Consider the following 20,586-nt stretch of genomic DNA (forward strand, 5'->3'; position numbering starts at 1 on the left):
GAAATCTGAAAAAAAAACTTGTTTTAAGACACCGAATTTTGTGTTTTACGTCGGATATTTTAAAAACTACTGGAGTTACAGTTCTGAAACCTGTTTTATCCTATTTCCGGCTTAAATTACATAAGAAACCACCGAATTTATTCCTCAATTTGGGTCAAAAAAATTACTGTAGGGCTTGTTATTACAACTAAAATCCGGGCAAAATCTTTCTTTAGTAGTAACTTCAAAGCAAAGCGTTTCATATCTACGTTTGTTTATATGAACGTTTTTCATTATTTTAACCAGTAGAACATGTCCAGAAAGTTTCTCCGTTTTTTCGTGGGGCATCCTGTATACTGTAGGCGGAAAACCGTACTAAATTAGTTTATTTTATTTAACTCTTGTTTTGTTTAATTTTTACGGTCGACTGTTACTGCAGATTAATACGATAAAATAAGGAATACTACAAAGGTTATTATGTAAATCGGCGTTACTGTGAAATGCCGATTACATTCTTCTATTCTTAATGATGTATAAGTCGGATTAATACAATATACAGTAATGATTTTATACAATGCAAACACATGATGTTAAAGAACAATTTAGATTCGGAGTAACAGTACAAGGTGAAAAGATAAAGATGCTACGATTTGCTGATGATATAGTAATTCTAGCCGAGAGTAAAAAGGATTTAGAAGAAACAATGAACGGCATAGATGAAGTCCTACGCAAGAACTATCGCATGAAAATAAACAAGAACAAAACAAAAGTAATGAAATGTAGTAGAAATAACAAAGATGGACCGCTGAATGTGAAAATAGGAGGAGAAAAGATTATGGAGGTAGAAGAATTTTGTTATTTGGGAAGTAAAATTACTAAAGATGGACGAAGCAGGAGCGATATAAAATGCCGAATAGCACAAGCTAAACGAGCCTTCAGTAAGAAATATAATTTGTTTACATCAAAAATTAATTTAAATCTCAGGAAAAGATTTTTGAAAGTGTATGTTTGGAGTGTCGCTTTATATGGAAGTGAAACTTGGACAATCGGAGTATCTGAGAAGAAAAGATTAGAAGCTTTTGAAATGTGGTGCTATAGGAGAATGTTAAAAATCAGATGGGTGGATAAAGTGACAAATGAAGAGGTATTGCGGCAAATAGATGAAGAAAGAAGCATTTGGAAGAATATAGTTAAAAGAAGAGACAGACTTATAGGCCACATACTAAGGCATCCTGGAATAGTCGCTTTAATATTGGAAGGACAGGTAGAAGGGAAGAATTGTGTAGGCAGGCCACGTTTGGAGTATGTAAAACAAATTGTTGGGGATGTAGGATGTAGAGGGTATACTGAAATGAAACGACTAGCACTAGATAGGGAATCTTGGAGAGCTGCATCAAACCAGTCAAATGACTGAAGACAAAAAAAAAAAAAAAAAAAAAAACAATGCAAACAAAAAAAAAATGCTTTACACAGAATATGTCATAAACGAAATTATAAAATCAACTTACTTAATACGATTATAGACTAGTAATTCCGCAATTTCTTTGCCGAGACGAGAATAAGTAGTCTCAACAAAAACAAGAACTTTAGGATCGATACGTAATCGAGCAGCTGACCTATGATCATGTGATGCTGCGGGTAAATGCGTGACCCCATTTAAAACAGCACACCTAATTGAAGGCTCCGGGCGAGAATCTCTACGAATTAAACTGCAACAAAAAAAAAATTAGGAAAATATAAAATAAATCTGTACATAAACATATTAAACACATTTTCAGATACGCAGAAAAAAATCAAATCAAATAATGAAATTATTTATTCAAAAGGTAAGTTTTCTTACGCTTTTCTTTTACCCTCGTGAAACATACAAGCACTAAAAATTTTAATAAAACAGCCTACCGTTACTATTAACACTTGAAGCGACCACCAAAAAAGTAATATTTCTCAACATGAATTTCGAAAAATAAAGGTTTTCAATAATGTTTTAAGTCGGTTTTCCATTTTGTTTTACCATCGCTTAAAATTGTGAATGTAGGTAACGTATATTATTTTTACTTTTTGACTGGATGATTGGGACCCACGTTTAAAATATTACTTTTTTAAACGTAATTTTTCACGATTGAAAATAATTATATCTAATATTAATACATACGACAGAGACTTTTTTTTTAAAAAAAAAGAGGGTCTCATTAAATTTTTTGTTCACATATTCTATAGTTCCTCAATTAATCTGTTTTTCAAGTTACGGCTGTAAAAATGTTGAATGAATGAATTAGCCGTCCAGCAAGGAGTTCAAATAAGACCCAAATAAATATTTTTACTAAAAATCTTGATTTAACTTCCTTGTACGAAGTATTGTGAACGCGAAAAATTTCGGTTTTCAAATTTCATTGAAAATATCCATTTTGACCATCTCCGAATCGATTTTGACTAGTTTCGGCGTGACGTCTGTACGTACGCACCTATGTATTTCGCATAACTCAAAAACGATTAGCCGTAGGATGTTGAAATTTTGGATTTAGGACTGTTGTAACATCTAATTGTGCACCTTCCCTTTTGATTGCAATCGACTGAAACAAAAGTGTCCAAAAAAGCCCAAAATCCAAAACAATTTAGATACGTTTTACGTTTTCTTAACTGCAGTAAAAGGCCCTAATCGAGAGCTTTTTAAGGACATATCATGAGTGTTGCTTATTTTCATCGGTTCCAGAGTTATAGCCAAATAAAACTTTAATTAATGAAATATTTAGATCTTACAAGGGAAGGCACATCGGTTCGAAATAGACTTCATTTCCTATTGTTTTTAATTTTTTTTTTTAAATTTATTTTTTAATATAAATATATTGATGTAATAATTATTAACCCGTGATTGTAAAAAAACGTTTTACAATAAATAATTATTCTATAATAACTTTAAAAATTTGTATATTTAATTTAATAGGCATTATTACATATGTGGTGTATATGTAATAGATTTGGTGATAAATCTGATTATTAAATATTAATTGAAAATTATAATTTAGAATCGTAAAGTTTTTGCTTAATTTCTGTTTAATTTTATCTACATTAAAGTTAACTACAGAGTAACTGAAAGATACACCCTCACAAGAACAACACATACACTGAGGCATGCGTGCCCAATCTTTAACAAATTGTAAAAAATTCTTATTTTTTAGTTCATTACTCCTCTTAATATAAGTCACAGTTGATCATCATTTCGTTTAATTGTTTTTGTTGCCAATCATTTAATCGCTATATCGTTTTATATAATTTTTCCGCTCTTAATTAGTGTACACGTTCTCTATTTTTCAAATTTTCTCTCTATATTCATCATCCCTCTTAATATTTTTATTCTTTCCTTGTCTTAACGTTTTCTTCTTCTTTATATTCATCATCTTCTCTTAATGTTTTTATTCTTTCTTTGTTCGCAACATTTTCTTACTGTTTATTTTTTCAGACCTATCATCTCTGAAGAAGTTGTGGATCGGGTAAGAGAAATTTTCCAGAAACACCCGGGTAAATCGACTCGTCGTGCGAACTTAGAACCGGCGATACCGCTATCGGCAATCCGAAGATTCTACACAAGCGCCAAAAACTTGACGCAGATAAAATTCACTCTGTGCGTGCGATTGAAGATGACAAAAACCAAGCCGTTAAAATCTTGCAGCGGACATTCTTGAAAAAGTGAACTAAGGTAATGCGTTTTAACAAAAAGTAATCTTCTTCTCTGACGAAGCTACCTTCCGCGTTTCAGGTGGCATTAAGTCGTAGTTGTCGAATTTGGAGCGGTAAAAACCCTCATGCCGTTCGAAAAACACGACGTGATAGCCTGAAAAACGTTTGATGTGAATGTTTATGAAGTGACCGGACCGTTCTGTCATCGAGCCAACCGTTACCGGCGCCAGTTTGTTATAGGAGTATGCAGTAGCACAGCTTGAACACCCGTAACCCGACGTTTTCTTCCAAGATGGTGCACCGCCACACCGGGGTTTACATGTTAGGAACTACTTACACGAACGGTTAGTTTCCTCGATGGTGCATCGAACGTGATGGATCGATCCCCTGACGTTACGCCATCGATTTCTTTCATCGGGGGTTTTTCAAAGACAGGGTGTACGCAACGAAGAATCTCAACAACGATGAACTTTAAAGAAGAATCGAAGGCGTATTAATAGAATAACTTCGATATTTTTCGTAATATGTGGCCTGAAATTGAATATCGTCTAGAAATTTTACGTGAAAGGGAGCGATAAAGAAAAAGGATCGGGGGATGCTTACATACATTAAGAAGGGAAGAAGCGATAAGCGAATAAAAGAAGACGCTTATAATGAAGAAAAATGGAGGAAGTTCGGTTGAAATCTGTCAAAAAGGCAAAGATTCGTCAAAAAAGAATAATTTTAAAAATTATACCGAGTTGTTTAACCGTTTAATGCGATTCTAAAAATTTAATCGATGGATTCAAAGCTAAAATATTTCTTTACATTATAAAGGTACTTATTCTGACGTCATCTCGATTTAAATCTTTTTGTGAAATCCCTACTCTCCCTTTTTATTGAAAACACCAAATTAACAAAATATTTTAAGAAAATAGAAACGTTATTTAAAGGAGAAAATCGCATAATATAATCGATTATATTATGCGATTGTTTGTCGCATAATATAATTTATTGAAATTAAGATGAATTCACACTAATGTTAAGCGTGGCAGGAATAACCATATCTACATTATGAATGCGATTTGGAGGAGCGCCTATGTAACATAACGCCTGTGAAATAATAACTAAACCCAAAACATAATAGATTTGGAAATATTTTCTTAAAACTTTCATTTCGTTTCATTTTATTTCTAAAGTTAAACAAGAAAACCGAACTAACTTAGATATGACATCCACGACGATAACGTTATTGAAAAGTTACATTACAATTACCAAGTAGATTATTATAATTCAGATAAATTCTTTTAATTTTAAAAGGAAATAAGAGCCTATAGTGATAGCCGTTGATGCAAGAGTGTAAAGTAAGTTCCTACACGAGCCTTAGCGAATGCCGTAAATTCGCAAGAGTACATTAATGGCCATTATAGAGAGTTACATACCGATATTTAAAATATTGGGATTATTGATTTAAATCAAAGGTAGAATACATTGTTTACGGAATATATTTTTTTAAATTTTTCAAACAATACATTCCTCATCTTTTCTTTAATATATATCGGTGTTAAACACATGTTTTACTCAGAATCCGACGAAATTAGCAAAAGGGTAAACGGTGTTATACAAAAACGTTCAAATTAACCTGTGCTTGCCAACTATTAAACAGGATTAAATCTGATGCGTACACCACATAACTTCTTCAAACGCCTATTAAATTACATATACACATGTTTAAAAGTATATAAAATTTTATTTCATTAATAACTTCTAATATTTTTTCGTAATTTTTTATTATTATTACCGAACGATTATTATTTATTATAAAAAAAATTTACAATATGAGGTAAATAATTATTAATAAATCAATATATTAAATTAAAAAAAAAGGGGGATGAAGTTGTATTAGAATCGATATGCCTTCCCCTTGTACGATCCAAATATTTCATTAATTGAAATCTTATTTCACAATAATTCTGGAATCGATAAAAATAAGTAGCACTTATGATATATCGTTTAAACCTCTCGATGAGCTTATTACTGCAGTTAAGAAAAAGTCCAAAATCCATATTTTTTTTTATTTCGGGCTTTTTTGGACACTTTTGGTCCAGCCGATTGCAATCAAAAGGGAAGGAGCACAAATAAATGTTACAACAGTCCTATTCGATATTACATCAGATTACAATACGTACAAGGAAGTCAAAAACCGGTGTACTAAATATAAACTAGAACAAGAACTTTTTGTTAATACAATTTACACAAGAACTATCGCATGAAAATAAACAAGAACAAAACAAAAGTAATGAAATGTAGTAGAAATAACAAAGATGGACCACTGAATGTGAAAATAGGAGGAGAAAAGATTATGGAGGTAGAAGAATTTTGTTATTTGGGAAGTAGAATTACTAAAGATGGACGAAGCAGGAGCGATATAAAATGCCGAATAGCACAAGCTAAACGAGCCTTCAGTAAGAAATATAATTTGTTTACATCAAAATTTAATTTAAATGTCAGGAAAAGATTTTTGAAAGTGTATGTTTGGAGCGTCGCTTTATATGGAAGTGAAACTCGGACGATCGGAGTATCTGAGAAGAAAAGATTAGAAGCTTTTGAAATGCGGTGCTGTAGGAGAATGTTAAAATTCAGACGGGTGGATAAAGTGACAAATGAAGAGGTATTGCGGCAAATAGATGAAGAAAGAAGCATTTGGAAAAATATAGTTAAAAGAAGAGACAGACTTATAGGCCACATACTAAGGCATCCTGGAATAGTCGCTTTAATATTGGAAGGACAGGTAGAAGGAAAAAATTGTGTAGGCAGGCCACGTTTGGAATATGTAAAACAAATTGTTAGGGATGTAGGATGTAGAGGGTATACTGAAATGAAACGACTAGCACTAGATAGGGAATCTTGGAGAGCTGCATCAAACCAGTCAAATGACTTAGGACAAAAAAAAAATTTACATAAAATTGTTTCATGAAAACAAAGAAACTGAAAAAAAAAATGATGTAAAAAATTGTAGGAAAAAACAAATGATTTTACACAAACCGTTGATCGGTTTTAAAACTTATGCGCTTATAACTTAAGTTCTAATCGAAACAATGACTTAAAAATGTTAAATTACCATTCAGGAAGTCATTTTGTACCAACAACCTAATCGGGTTTTAGTTTGTTTGTACAAATGTTAGGTGTCATTATCGTACAATTATAAGCAAACAGACACCAAACGTAGTTATTAACAAAAATGGCGCAATTATTTCCAAGGATATTAAGCATATCTTACTTTTGGCATACTAAGGAGTATCGATAAGGAAATAGTTTCCAGTCGGTATCATAATCAAGATAAATGTATTTACTGTAATATCGGCATGCCAATCGAGCCGATTGAAATGGAGGTGAAATCTAGCTGTAAAAATGACTTTGTTCATCAGGACTACATGATGAATATAATACTCTCACGTTAATGTCAATATCATAGATGCTTTATAATTATCAACATCATAAGAAAAATCATGACAAACGGTAAAAACAACAAATTAATATTCTCTTTTCTTTTGGAAACAATGAGTTTTATACTTTCTCCCTTCATTAAAGAAAATTTTCAGTTTTTAAATTGAAATGTTTTACTTACCGCAATCGATAAAGTTTCAATAAAATCGATTTAAAAAAAGGATTTTGGAATATAAATGTCACAAAGAAACAGTCTTTACTATTATTTCAATCAAAAGATAAGTTATCTGATAAGAATTTACTCATTACAGAAACTGTTTTTTTTTTTTTTTTTTTTTAATAAGTATTAAATATAAGAAACTATCCTATACAGACATTAAAGAAGGAAGCACAAACAAAAATTTCCATCTTAACACTATATATACTCGACTCCAGAAACGGGTAATTTATGTCATGTAGACCGTACGCATAGGAACACGAAGCATTACAACCGGGATTCTAATGCATACAGGTTGCTTTAAAATAATAAGAATTTAATCAAATATTTATATTAACTTGCTCATAAATTCGGTGAAAGTGTCGTTTACAACGAGATTCAAGAGACGCAATATGCGTTCGTTATAAATGAATGAACCTATTCGTACCAGAAAAAGATCTTTCCCTCTAAACACAAAGTAAATAACCGACACTAAACATTAAGAATACAACATCGTGTAAGAAGTTTGCCTGAACGTAAAAACAAAAATTAAAATCATATTGCATAAAATTCTAAGCGCACATACTGTACACGCATAAAAAAAAAGCTGACAACACAGTTGTACGACTTCCCTGTCACGCGGCTTTTTTATGATGCACGGCTTACACACACAATTTAAAATATCTATCATTTTATTTAAATAGAGTATTTTTTGTTTATTAATTCTGAGATTCTAACTAAAGCGCGCGATCATACCGCATTTCATTCATTTGGGTGCGGCGGTACTAGCGGCCACTTTAAATATCATTCATTTATTTAATTCTACCGCTCACCTGTGACGTCACAACATAGCAGGCGACTACAGCAGCTGTACGTCAGTGCTGTAATACCGTTCCTTGTGGTCAGAGGGGGTACTATTGAGACGTATACCTGCTTAGCCGCTAGACTATTTAGAGAATATTCTGTGATGCGGTACGATTTTTCAAAAACTTTTTTTGAAAACATTATTATTCTTTAATCGTTAAAAAATGTGCCTAATAAAAATAAGATCTTAATTAAGCGAAATCTCAAGATAATGAGGGTGACCTTGCTGTACAGCCTCACTCGTTTGACATTTTAAGTTAAAAATCTAACGGCATGAATTCCCAAAATATAGAAGTAATCTGATCAATTTTGGCCAAAATCGGTCCAGTAGTTATGGAGATATGAGGAGTGGAAGACCCGACACACAAACGACATACAGATATTAACATCCGGAAAATTTCGATCCGGCTTTTGGGTTTTTAGGTGCTTAGGTGTCAAAACGTCAAGATCCGGTGAAAACCGTATATGCCTAAATTGGACCGATTACAACACTTTCCCTTCTAGAGCTATAGCGCTAGACGAAAAAGCAAAATTGTAAACATGCCTATTTTTTTTTTTACCTCCTGGACCAACGATAGGTATTTCTTCAGAGGATGAGATAAAATAACAATTTTTTAGAGTGTGAAAATGCCACAATACTGTAGGCTTACATAGAAAAAGTGTTATCTTTTAACCTAACTTAAAAATAATTGTCTATAGTAGCCTGATTTTTATTTTTCTGGAATCATCAAAACAAAAACTACTTAATCGTTTTATAAACTCATCGCTGAAATTATTTGTTTCATAAAATTTCGTAAGCAATTATATACTGCCTCGAGCTGCACGGACGGAAATGACTGGATTCTCAGTAATTGTGTCATGTTCATTTTCGCTTAATACATCGCTGATTTACCTGCGTTTCATTTCATTGTTCTTCATCTGCTGGACTTTCGGTTATTAACATATCGTCGTCAGCATCCGCATAATCATCCGTATTAAATCCATTTTTGGAGTCAACGATCGATCCGAATCCACTCGGAGTATGGTAATTCGTCTTGCGGCTCGTAATCTTCTTTAGTTTCAACTGCAGCAAGACTGGATTTTTTTAATCGACGACTGAAACATTCAATTTGTGCGTATGTATTTTAAAATCGTTCACGTTTTTAACTACTTAGGGAACAAATTTATTATTCGAAAGAAAATAATTTGCCGGTTATAATCGACTTCTAATTTCGTTATTAGCTCGTTAAAACATATTTTACCGTACACTAATAATAAAGGAAACAAACCAATTTTTTTTAATTTTTACTCGTTACAAACGACCTCGTTATAAGCTACTTCTACTTCTTTTTTTCCGTCTAGTCTCCGTAACCACCGTAAGGTTTTACTTAAGAAGATGGTATGTATGAATGTAAATGAAGTGTAGTCTTGTACAGTCTCAGATCGATCGTTCCCGAGAGGTACGGTTAACTGAAACCCAACCGCTAACGAACACAGGTATTCACGATCTAGTAATACTGCCTACTAGGATTTGAACCTTAGAACTTTCGACTACGAAATCGGCTGATTTGCGATGACGAGTTCAAATAGACCAACCCGGTGGGCTACTCTGTAATATATTTATAAACTATTCAATAAATAATCGTCAATACTTCAATTTGTTCGAATAAAAACAATGGAAATTAAATATACGTAAATTATTGATGAGAGTTAAATTAAAACTCTTGTAATATTTCAATTAGAAAGGCAAATTTTAATTTTGGTATTACTTTTAAATTTTATTCATAAAATACTTAAAAGGGGTCTTTGCGTGAAATGTTTTTTTACAAAGTCTGAAAATCCTGAAAAAGTATCAAAACAAATAAGATGAATAATTTTATTTTGCTAAAAACAAATGTACTGAAATAAAGACGCGTATATAAATTGTCGTAAAAACGCGAAATAAAGATCGTAGATAAAGTAACAGAAAATTAATTCCATACACGGGCAATAAATCTGTCCGTAATGACTTTATTAGAGCATTTTTATTAATGCTAATAGTACAAAAAATTTGTTTTCGATTTTTCAGTTTAATTATAAATATTAATTACAAACTGTGACAAATACAGTGAAAATCTACTTGTAACTGTACACAATATACATACTCGTCCAAAAATTTAAATTTGCTTCTACGTTCATTTAATAACTAAATTATTAATTTAAAATTCTTTGATAGAATAGAGATACCTAATTAGATATTAAGCTTCAGTCCTCATTAGCGAATAGCCAATAGGGAACTATTTCCAGCTCCTAATCTGATTTTCAGCTACTCGTTCTACATTACGCAAGAGTACTACTGTATAAAGGTAATATAAGAATTTTTTGAGGTTTCGGGCGTGAGTTTTAGCTTCTAAAGATTAAAATGCAAGTTAATTTTTTTTTTTGATTGGATGGAATCGGCTGCTAAGGCCATTAGCCGAGAACCCTTAAATATCTAAAAAAGCTTTCCTGTTTGACAAGCTAAGGATAGTAGCCGAAAACAACACTATACTAACCACCAAACAGTTAATTATTTTTCTGGACAGAAAAATACGTCTAGAAAATATCTTCAATCGTAACTACTCTCCTTTCACTTGCCTCTTACGACGTAGTATTTCACAGTACAGGTGAAACACTACGGGAGTATTTTACCGGCCACTCCCTTTCAGAGAAGAACTTAACCTGATACAGACTGTAAATAACCGGGAAAAGATCGATTAAGTTTCACGAATCCGATTCCGGTTAAAGTTATACTGTTGTAAGACAAACAACAATACAATAAATAAACAATACTTCGCCAACCTCCTCGGGACAGCGGTAGCGTCTCAGCCTTTCATCGGAAAATCGCAGGTTTGGATTCCGCTCCGGCATGGAATTTTTCAAACGCTTAAAAAATAATCCGTTTAATCGAGTAAAGAAAAATGATTAGTCTGAAATTCAATTTATATGTAATATATGAATTTTTCTCTACTTTAAACTCAAAATGAATCGTTATCCAAGATGCTACGAAAAATTTTAAATCTTGATTTTTTGACGTCGATATTAAAATCCGATAATAAAATGTTTACATATTGGAGAAAATCAGATATAAACACGCGGAAAGAAGACTCATTTACAATCTGTACAAGGTAGCGGTGATAAAAATAAAACTGAAAAAGGGAAGTTCGAATAAAGATTAAACAGATCGTTATTGCTTTTCAAAAATACGAAAATCAATGCAGGAATCGAAGGAAAAATTTAACATTGAAGTAAAAAAAAGATTAGAAAAAATAAAACCGTTTAAAAGTCACCGACGACAAAGTTTTTTTTTTGTTGCATAAGTAAGAAATAAGTTTGAATAAAATACTGAACGGTGTAGATTTATTAAAAAGATAATAATTTAATTTGAAAATAAATACGACTAAAACAAATTTAATGAAATGTGAGCGGAAAGAGGATAATTGGGGATGAAATATTAAAATATGAGAACATATATGTAAAAATGGAAGAATTTCATTAATTACGTAATAAAATTAACAAAGGATGTACAAAAAAAAAAAATGCAAACAGACATAAGCAGAGCTTTCATGGAAAAAACCATCCGCTAGAGTATAAATTATAAACTGAATAATTAGGAAAAAATTCTTAAACCTTAATACAGATGGACGGTAGGAAAAACAGAAAGGAAAAAATAAGATACCTTTGAAATGAGATGTTACAAAAGGATATAAAAATTTCGTGGATCAATTAAGGAATTATACAACACAAATAAGAGAACCCACCCGGTCGGTCTAGCGGTGAACTCGTCATCGCGAATCGGCTGATTTCGAAGTCGAGAGTTCTAAGCTTCAAATCCTAGTAAATGGAAGTTACTTTTATACGGGGTTGAATACTAGATCGCGGATACCGGTGCTCTTTGGCGGTTCGGTTTCAATTAACCGCACATCTCAGGAGCGTTCGACCTGAGACTGCACAAGACTCGCTCCATTTACATTCATACATATCATCCTCTGAAGTAATACCTTCCGGAGGCTAAACAGAAACAAAGAAAAAAGAAAAGACAAATAAGAGAACAGAAAAACATTCGTAACAAAACCAACATTAGGCCATTTATTAAGATATCCTTATTAACTAATTTATAATGAAGGGGTATATAACCTCCATTAAATAATTAAATACCCGCGCGATAATCAGAAAGTCCCGATAGCAAGGGACTGAAGTCCAGGCGCTGCGATTAGTAGGGAGATATAAGTATCCCCCGATCCGAGCCGAATGAAAGAGTGGGTAAAAGAAAAAAAGAATAAAGAAAAATAGAGAAGAAATACGTATAAGGATGAAGTAAATATTTTGAGGTTAGACAATTAGCACAGAACAGTAAGTAATGAAGAATAATATTAAAATAATCGACTAACCGGTAACTCCAAATAAAGAATGAAATCCTAAGAGAAAAGTACATAAAATCACTAATTTTTTTCTTCTATGTAGCAATAACTTGCAAAAGTTAAATACGACTATTAAAAATCCAAGTATATAACATTTTTATTATTATTATTATAGAAACAAAAAATACTGAAATCATGAAGACGAATATTTTGTAAATTAAAAATTCCAAAATCGTCACGCTTTTATATTTATAAATGTGCTAAATTATGCGTATTTAATGTTTAATCTAGTAGGAAGAGACGGCATGCGGGCTAATTTGGTGAATCTCCATTGTTCTCACAGATTTGAGTCGCTTACTGTACTTGTCCGGTAGCCCAGCACAATAAACCTAATGACTGAAATACCAAACGGTTAAAGCAAGCTCTCTTAATCCTTCCTGAAATGCAAAATTTAACTTATGTAATTTTTTTTCTCGATTTACCCCTTCAAAAAACTGTTACTCGATTGTGTATAATCATTTTTTCTATTACAATCAATATTATTTTCACGCATTTATTCATAAACTACATAAACTTTTCTTTTTTTGTTAATTTTGTATTTTGTAGTATTTCCTGGTCAAAAAATTTTCTATAGTTTTCCCTGATCGGCCGGGTCAAGTTTTGAAGCGGTTTTCATTTCCTTTCTTCAAACAAGATATGTATCAGCTCCTGACATAATCGTTAATTATTTATCTACATTTAACTTTTTCTTTGAAAATTCAACTACTTTAATAACGATACAAAACGTGATAAATAAAAATCAGAATACCGGTTACCATCATCGGGATATAACGTTACGGACAACTTTGCTTCAGAGATACGATATCAATATAAATAGTTCATTTTTAAAGTTACACAAATTAAAAAAAAAAAAATAATTACGAATATCAAGAAAAACGATGGGAAACGCTTATGAATTTTATAAATGCTTACGGATTATACAATAGGCTCTGATAAATTAAAAAAGTAACATAATTTAGAGAAGGTACAAAGACGTAACCTTTAATATAGATAGGAAGTTAGGAACAATCTGGTTCCCTTTGTCACTTAACCTCAATATTGGGAGGGAAGAAATTAGGCCACAGGGTATGTAACAGAAGGAAGATTCACACACGCGAGCGCACGGTGAGCAAGAGATAGCGTGACAAAGACAGCGAAACATCCTCGTCTTGTTTCTGTACAGCATAGACTAATAATATATGGAAAGTTATTTAAGAACAGTATTTTAACCGTACCAAAACGGTTCAAACGTGTCACATAGGTCGCGGTTAAGAAGAATGCAACAGCACAATCTTCTGTGCGAAAAGAAACGTGAAAATCGAAGTAAGAATGTACACGGATAAATTACATAAACAAACGTTATTTCATTAGAAAATAATAAAATAACAACCATTTTCTCCCCCCCCCCCTCATACGGAGAACACCAACAATTCAAAACTTATGCGAAACAAAAACATAAGAAATCGATTTTGTACAGTAAAAATCACTACTAGTATTTGTGATTCGCATTACTTTCCGATTTTAAGCGCTTAGAGTTTAACGGGCGTTTGTATAAAACACGACTTGGTAACATGATATGAAAAAAAAATTGATAAAAGGAGATTGCGCCACTTTAAGTATATATCACAATAATACTGTCCAGACAAAATTAATACGCTTAAAACAATTCGCCTGCAGAACCGGTTACGTATGTCCTGTACGAGCATTTACAATTAGGCGTCTTACTCTCCCCTGGATTTTCCTTCTTACGGTACAGGTCCTAAATAGTCGGTAGAAAACAGGTAAAATTTACCGTCACACTATAATGCAATGAATATACGATCGGTACAGTCGGCGCCTAAACAAGAGACATATGTACAGCTCAAAATATTGCTAAAAAAATAGTTCTGTCGATGACTGATAGATAGTATTAAAAGAGGCAAAAGAAGCTTATACGCATTTGTGCTGAAACGCACCAGTAGAAATGTGAATACCAGAAAACGGGTGACTTGTAAAGCACGAAAATTACACGCATTCAAAAAAATAAATACACCGGAAAACGGATTAAAACAGTTTTTCGTAAATCTGTTTCCTTATATGATTTTATAACATTAAATATAAGCCTGTCTGATTCAACAAGTTCTACGGCAAAAATTTGCAATAGCAATTATTTAAACGTTTGAAGTAAAAACACAGAGATCATACTGTACGTGCACATTACGAATTGTGCGGTTAAATTCAGAGTGATGTTACGTTACATCACAATATTTTATCGGAAAAGTGTTTACTCTTATTAAGTACAACTGCTTGCCTATCTCAACGCATCAAATATCTACTTGGAATAAATGGCAAATTGAAATAGGCCAGGATTTTTTTCTTCTTGTTTGATAATTCTTAATACTATTTAATACATAACAAACCATCTTTTCCCAGTTAAATTTTGCACATCGAGAAAATATTCTGTAGTTTTGTTAAAATAAAGGTGAATAATTAGTTTTAAAATCAAAGTATATATATATATATATATAAGATAGGTTCCATAACTAAACCTACTGTAGGTAACATTCCATAATATCAATCGCTTCTGAAAATGGTATAGGCATTCCCATATATAATAAGCGACCAATAACAAGCCTTACTAATGAAAGAGGGAATTGAAATGGTGTATCATTACGGTATTCACTAGACTGAATATAGAATTGCATGCAAACGTAACGGCAAAGATTACTAAAATTTGGTTGATTTTTAACAGCAAAAGTGATATTTTCACTCGGTTCATCGCAGTGACTGTTGTATAATGAAAAATATTCCCCTTATAGAAAGAAAGTAATTTTGACTTATGTCATTTGTTTTATACACGCTTCACAGCTGCAAAAAGAAATGGAGATACAGCAAAAAAATGTATTCTTTACCGGTGAAAAAATGAACTACCCCGTCATGTTACCAACGAGTGGGGAAAATTTGAACAGATGTTATATTGAAAGATTAGAATATAATAATATAAACCTGATTTTGTGTTTGTAAAACGAAATAATATGTACGTTTCTGATGCGTTTAAACTGTGGAACGGTTGTCCAGAATTTCATAAAATAAATAAAAAAACAAATTAATTCGAATCGCATAAATGATCGTGAAGATAAGCAGCAAAGTAATGGCTAATATTTAGAAAAACCAGTCGTCGTAATATAACGTAGGCTCAATCGACAGGAAATGGAGATTTGCACAGTATACTCTCAAGGTCAGAGGAATACGCATGTGGAGGCAAACCGACTCGCAATGTAATTGTAGTCACTCGAGATGTCAACCTTACAACATTAAGTTCACTCACTGCATGCTTCGGTTAACGGAGTTTCAATCGGTTACTTCAACGGCGTGTAGCAACCGAATGGAATATCGATCTTTCTATATCTAATTCTAATCGTAAGTGAGATACAAGTTTAAGAGAGCCCGGAAGTTTAGTTTCGAATATAGGAAATCATCCAAAACTTTCAGTTAGTGACGAGACAGTAGATCGTGTACATGACGCATTCACTCCCAGTCCTAGAAAGTCAATCAGGCGGGCTAGTTACGCTGACAAATTCCTCGTATCACCAAACACAACATAAGCTGCTTCGTTTGCGAGCGTACAAGTTATAACTCCTTATCACCTTAAACCAAAAGATCGCCGCCTACGATAAGAATTTCCTGCAGAGGTAAGGCACCGCGTCAAAAACAATCCTATTAACTTGGTGTACGTTGTTATTTAGTAATGAGGCAACCTTTTAAACGTGCGAGAAATTTAAGACAAAATTGTCGAATTTGGGGTACTGAAAACTCCCGTACAGTAATCAAAAATGAAAGGAACACACCGAAAGTAAATGTCAATGTCCGGTTAGGACTGCACAAAATAGGTGTTATCGGTCAATTTTTTTTTTCATGGAGCCCACTGTGACAGGACACAAGTATAACTCGACATGCTTGAGAATTTTGCTTTTCCTTAGATTCCTTCAGGCTTGGGAGTCGCTTTGGTGCAGTGAGGCCGTGAACACTCCGATCCGGTGCCTGAGGGTCACGTTTTTAATGATTATGACTGACGGACGTGTGAGTAAGTGATAAGTTGGTAAGTAGTTGAGTTGTATGTGTTTTGTACTCAAGGTGAGATTGTGGAATTTAATTAACTTTTGAGTGTACTTTGGCGGATAAGTAATGTATTGTGGCCATGTCTTCATGATTGTTGTGCGCTTGTCTTGGTCGTATGAATGTATAAATGTTTGTGGTACGTCATAGTACCTGTTAGGCGTTCTATTTTTTTTTTCTGGATGTTTTCCTCTTTAGGTATTTGTGGTGTGCAGTGTGTGCGTGTAGTGGTCTGGTAAGACTGATGTTTGCTTGTGGAGACCGAATATGTGTGAGTGTGGACCCCCTACTGAAGTAATGCTTTATTAGCGGTTTCGCAGGAGGTAGGGTCGCCAGGGGTGGAGGTCCAACTGCATAGCTACCTAAATCTCCAGATATCATCATTCCTTTGAAAATTTTGCTTGGAAATATATTAAAAGTTGCATGTACCAAACACAAGTTCGAGATTTAAGCGATTAAAAAGAGAAAATTGTTGAAACTGTTGGTCAAATAACCCGAAAAACCTCCTAAACACCTGGCAAGAGTTTGATTATCGTCTAGACGTTAGCCGAGCAATAAAAGGCTATACATCGAACTCGACTAATCTACATTAAAACTTGATGAGTGCATTTATTTAAGAATAAATTATATTAACTGGTTCTCTTCATATAAGCTGCTACCTTTTGTTACCTTTAGCACGAACACTCTCTCTATATGGAAAATTAAAAATATTATATTTGTTTTTACATGTATAAAATTTTCGTTTTTATAAATAATAAATGAACTCTTTTATGCTTAACTAACTGTATGAAGTACACTTGTCATGATATACTTGTTACTTCAGATCGTGATTTTAGATGCTTATCAGAACTTTACGGTAACAACAGACAAACTTTTCAAAGAGGTCTTTAGACCAATTATTGTCGTTCAATATCAATGAAAATCTAATAACAGGGTATAACTGCGCGGTTTTTAAAAATCATTAAAAATTATTTCAGCGATTTTCTAGAAAGCACTAACACTCACAACAGACCTGTTATCTGCTCCTATTTAAGGAAGTGATGAATGCTAGTATAGAATTCCATTAGAAAAACAGGTTAAGAACCTACGTATAATAATTGCACCAATAAAGTCAATCACTTGTTCCACTGAAACATTTTTCTGAGTTACAAGAAAGCGGTTCAGTTGTTTGGTTTGATTTTTTTTTGCAAAGTTAACATTTCCATGAATAGAAATGCAAAGATAACTTAGAATTTTTACATGGTTTTTAACACACACCCTGCCGATCTCTGTGGATGAGCGGTACAATCTACTTTTTATCTGGAAGGTTCTGAATTCAAATCCCTGGTTAGGCTTTGTATTTTTCCTCATTGTAAAAAAAATTCATTCTTGCCATCAGTAAATTGTGTTGGTACATATATATATATATACAAACACACACACAGAAAGAGAGAGAGAGAACTGTTTGGTGTGTCCATATGCATACAAATGGGATGAAACAGTAATGTGACAGCTAATTTGTGTACCATGAAAATTATTCTGATTTTTTGAATGAGACTTCAGACATAATATTATAAGTATTTCTAACAGAATGTACAAAAGCATAATAACTAAATTATTTTTGTTGTCATCATACCGGATAATCAAATTATCATTATCAACACATAACTTACATATCTGTAATACAGAAGGTTCCAAGAACATTGCAACCATGTAACCGCTAAATGATGCTGTTAACATAGAGAAGAGATAAATACAAAAGTCCATCTCCGCGGCGGATTATTAGCGTCTTCACCTTTCATCTGGAGGTCGTTGGTTCGACTACCGATCAGAAAATTCCATTTCCATTTACCACGCACTAGCTTCAAGCTTGTGTGCCGAAATCATCAACCAAAATAAAAAACAAAAAATAAATAAAAAAAGTACAAATCATCAATTCCCTTCAATCAGAAATTACGACAGAGAATCAATACCGGTAACGGTTTTTCATTTACTAACGACAAACCGGAATGGGAATAAAAATTCTAAAATTCATCTTGCTTAAATGAAGTTATTAAAATTTAATTTAAGATTCTAACAGTAAATTTTTTAATATTTAACCCACTTCATTTTAAGCATGAACGTATTAAAAAATTTAAATTAAAATTTAATAAGCAATTTTACTAATAAAATATCTTTAAATTTATTATTCTTTAAAATAATTTTATATTTTTAAATGAAAATAAAATTAATTTGATTTTTTTTAATAATTCAATGCGTATTTTAACATATATATAAATTTAAATTAAATAACTAATGGTGGAAAAATAACAAAATTATTAAGTCGAAGTAAAAAAAAGGAAAGAAAAATAAATAAAAGAGAGAAAAAAGTCACAGAAATATGTTTAGCAGAAATACGGCAAATGATGTGCAAATACTAAAAACTGCTTTTGATGCAGGAATTTGAATAAATATTAATGAGATATGCAAGAATGGTAGGCAAACAAACATAAGCGCGTGTGTATGTATGTTTGCGATGGTGAAGAGGGGGCGGGAATGAGAGAGAGAGAGAGTGAGTGAGCGAGAGAGAAACGAATGTAACAGGAACAGTTACAGGAGAGGAAGACAAGGTTCAGTCAAGGTGTAACTGAGAATAACAAATACCTTAACTCAGTACTTATCGTTTAACTTATTTAATGGTGATGTCGCATTCCTAACAAATATATTATTAAGTAAATGCCATGTGGCACGACTTTATATTCTTTGCGTTAAGATTATCTTTATATATAGCCTATTTATAAAGATTACTTCAAGTATTTTAACTACACATATATATATCATTCTCTATACCATTATCATAAAAAAAAATAACTTCTCACAACTCTTGCCAATTACTTCTAAGTATATTACAAATAAATAACGATATAATACCTTCAAAATGGTAAAAATGGATTAATAATTTTATGTTAGTCATAGGGCAAATAACATATTAATTTTTTAGAGTTTCTCAGTAATGTGAATGGTTTGATGAACTTCTATCTTTCAATATTTCTTATGTCAAGTTCTAAGCTACATCATTAAAAAACAAAAAATGCACACACTACAAACATATATATATATATATATATATAAACACACACACACACACACACCCGAGGTCTGTAAATAAAGTAATGAGACTAGTTTTTTTTTGGCAGCCAAAGTGGCAACACTGTAAAGTTACTAGTAAACTTATGGTTATATTAGCTGATTTATATTAGGTATTAATATTTTTAGTCTATTGTTGGCCACGTGGACGTAAACAAACTTTTCGAGAAACAAGTTTTTGTTGTGCATTACAAAAATGAATGGTACTAATTATCAGCAACGTTGTACAATCAATTTTTATGTTAAACTCTGTGAGAATGCTACTGACAATTTTTCAAAACTGAAATGGGCGTATGGAGATGTCACTCGAAGTTTTTAAGTGGAGTTTTCAACATATATACATAATGTGGATAGATAAAAACTAAAAACTTCCGTATAAACGAAGCCATTCATTCATATGAAATGCACAGGACGACATAAACCTATGCTCTTATAAGAATCTAAATCTAAAATAGACCGACAAAGTGTTGCAATTCTTACGTAACTTTTCAAAAGTTACAAGTAGAAAAATGAAGCCTAGCAAATGTTCCTTATGAGATCACCACAATCTCGTAAGTTCCTGACAGGAAACAACAAAAAATTTTAAACCGAAAAGGTGGCGTCGAACGTAATTTCAGAGAGCACTGAGAAAAAAATTAATATCAAAAAAATATCGCAGTACATCAGCCCTAACTAAAGTAGAATTTTAGCTTTCCATTTAATATTTTTCACTGCTAGTTTCAAACGTGGCCTAAAATACATTCCGATTAACGGTCTCATTTTACGAAAACGACAGGCCGGAAAATTACAGATACAAACAACCTACAGAATACTTTTTGAATAAACAATAAAAGCATTTATAAATAATCA

The 20,586-nt window shown here is 32.4% G+C and overlaps 1 protein-coding gene across 5 annotated transcripts in view; it reads right to left on the reverse strand.

Moving 5' to 3' along the window:
- sfl (N-deacetylase and N-sulfotransferase sfl) overlaps positions 1-20,586 on the reverse strand; it is a 722,911-nt gene that overhangs the window by 63,097 nt on the left and 639,228 nt on the right. For all 5 annotated transcript variants that reach the window (XM_075377448.1, XM_075377447.1, XM_075377449.1 and 2 more), the window contains one exon: positions 1,488-1,688. In XM_075377448.1, the coding sequence (XP_075233563.1) occupies positions 1,488-1,688 (201 nt within the window). The remainder of the gene's footprint in view (positions 1-1,487; positions 1,689-20,586) is intronic.

This window comes from Lycorma delicatula, chromosome 10 (genome assembly GCF_047948215.1).
Source record: "Lycorma delicatula isolate Av1 chromosome 10, ASM4794821v1, whole genome shotgun sequence".
NCBI classification, from domain to species: Eukaryota; Metazoa; Arthropoda; class Insecta; order Hemiptera; family Fulgoridae; genus Lycorma; species Lycorma delicatula.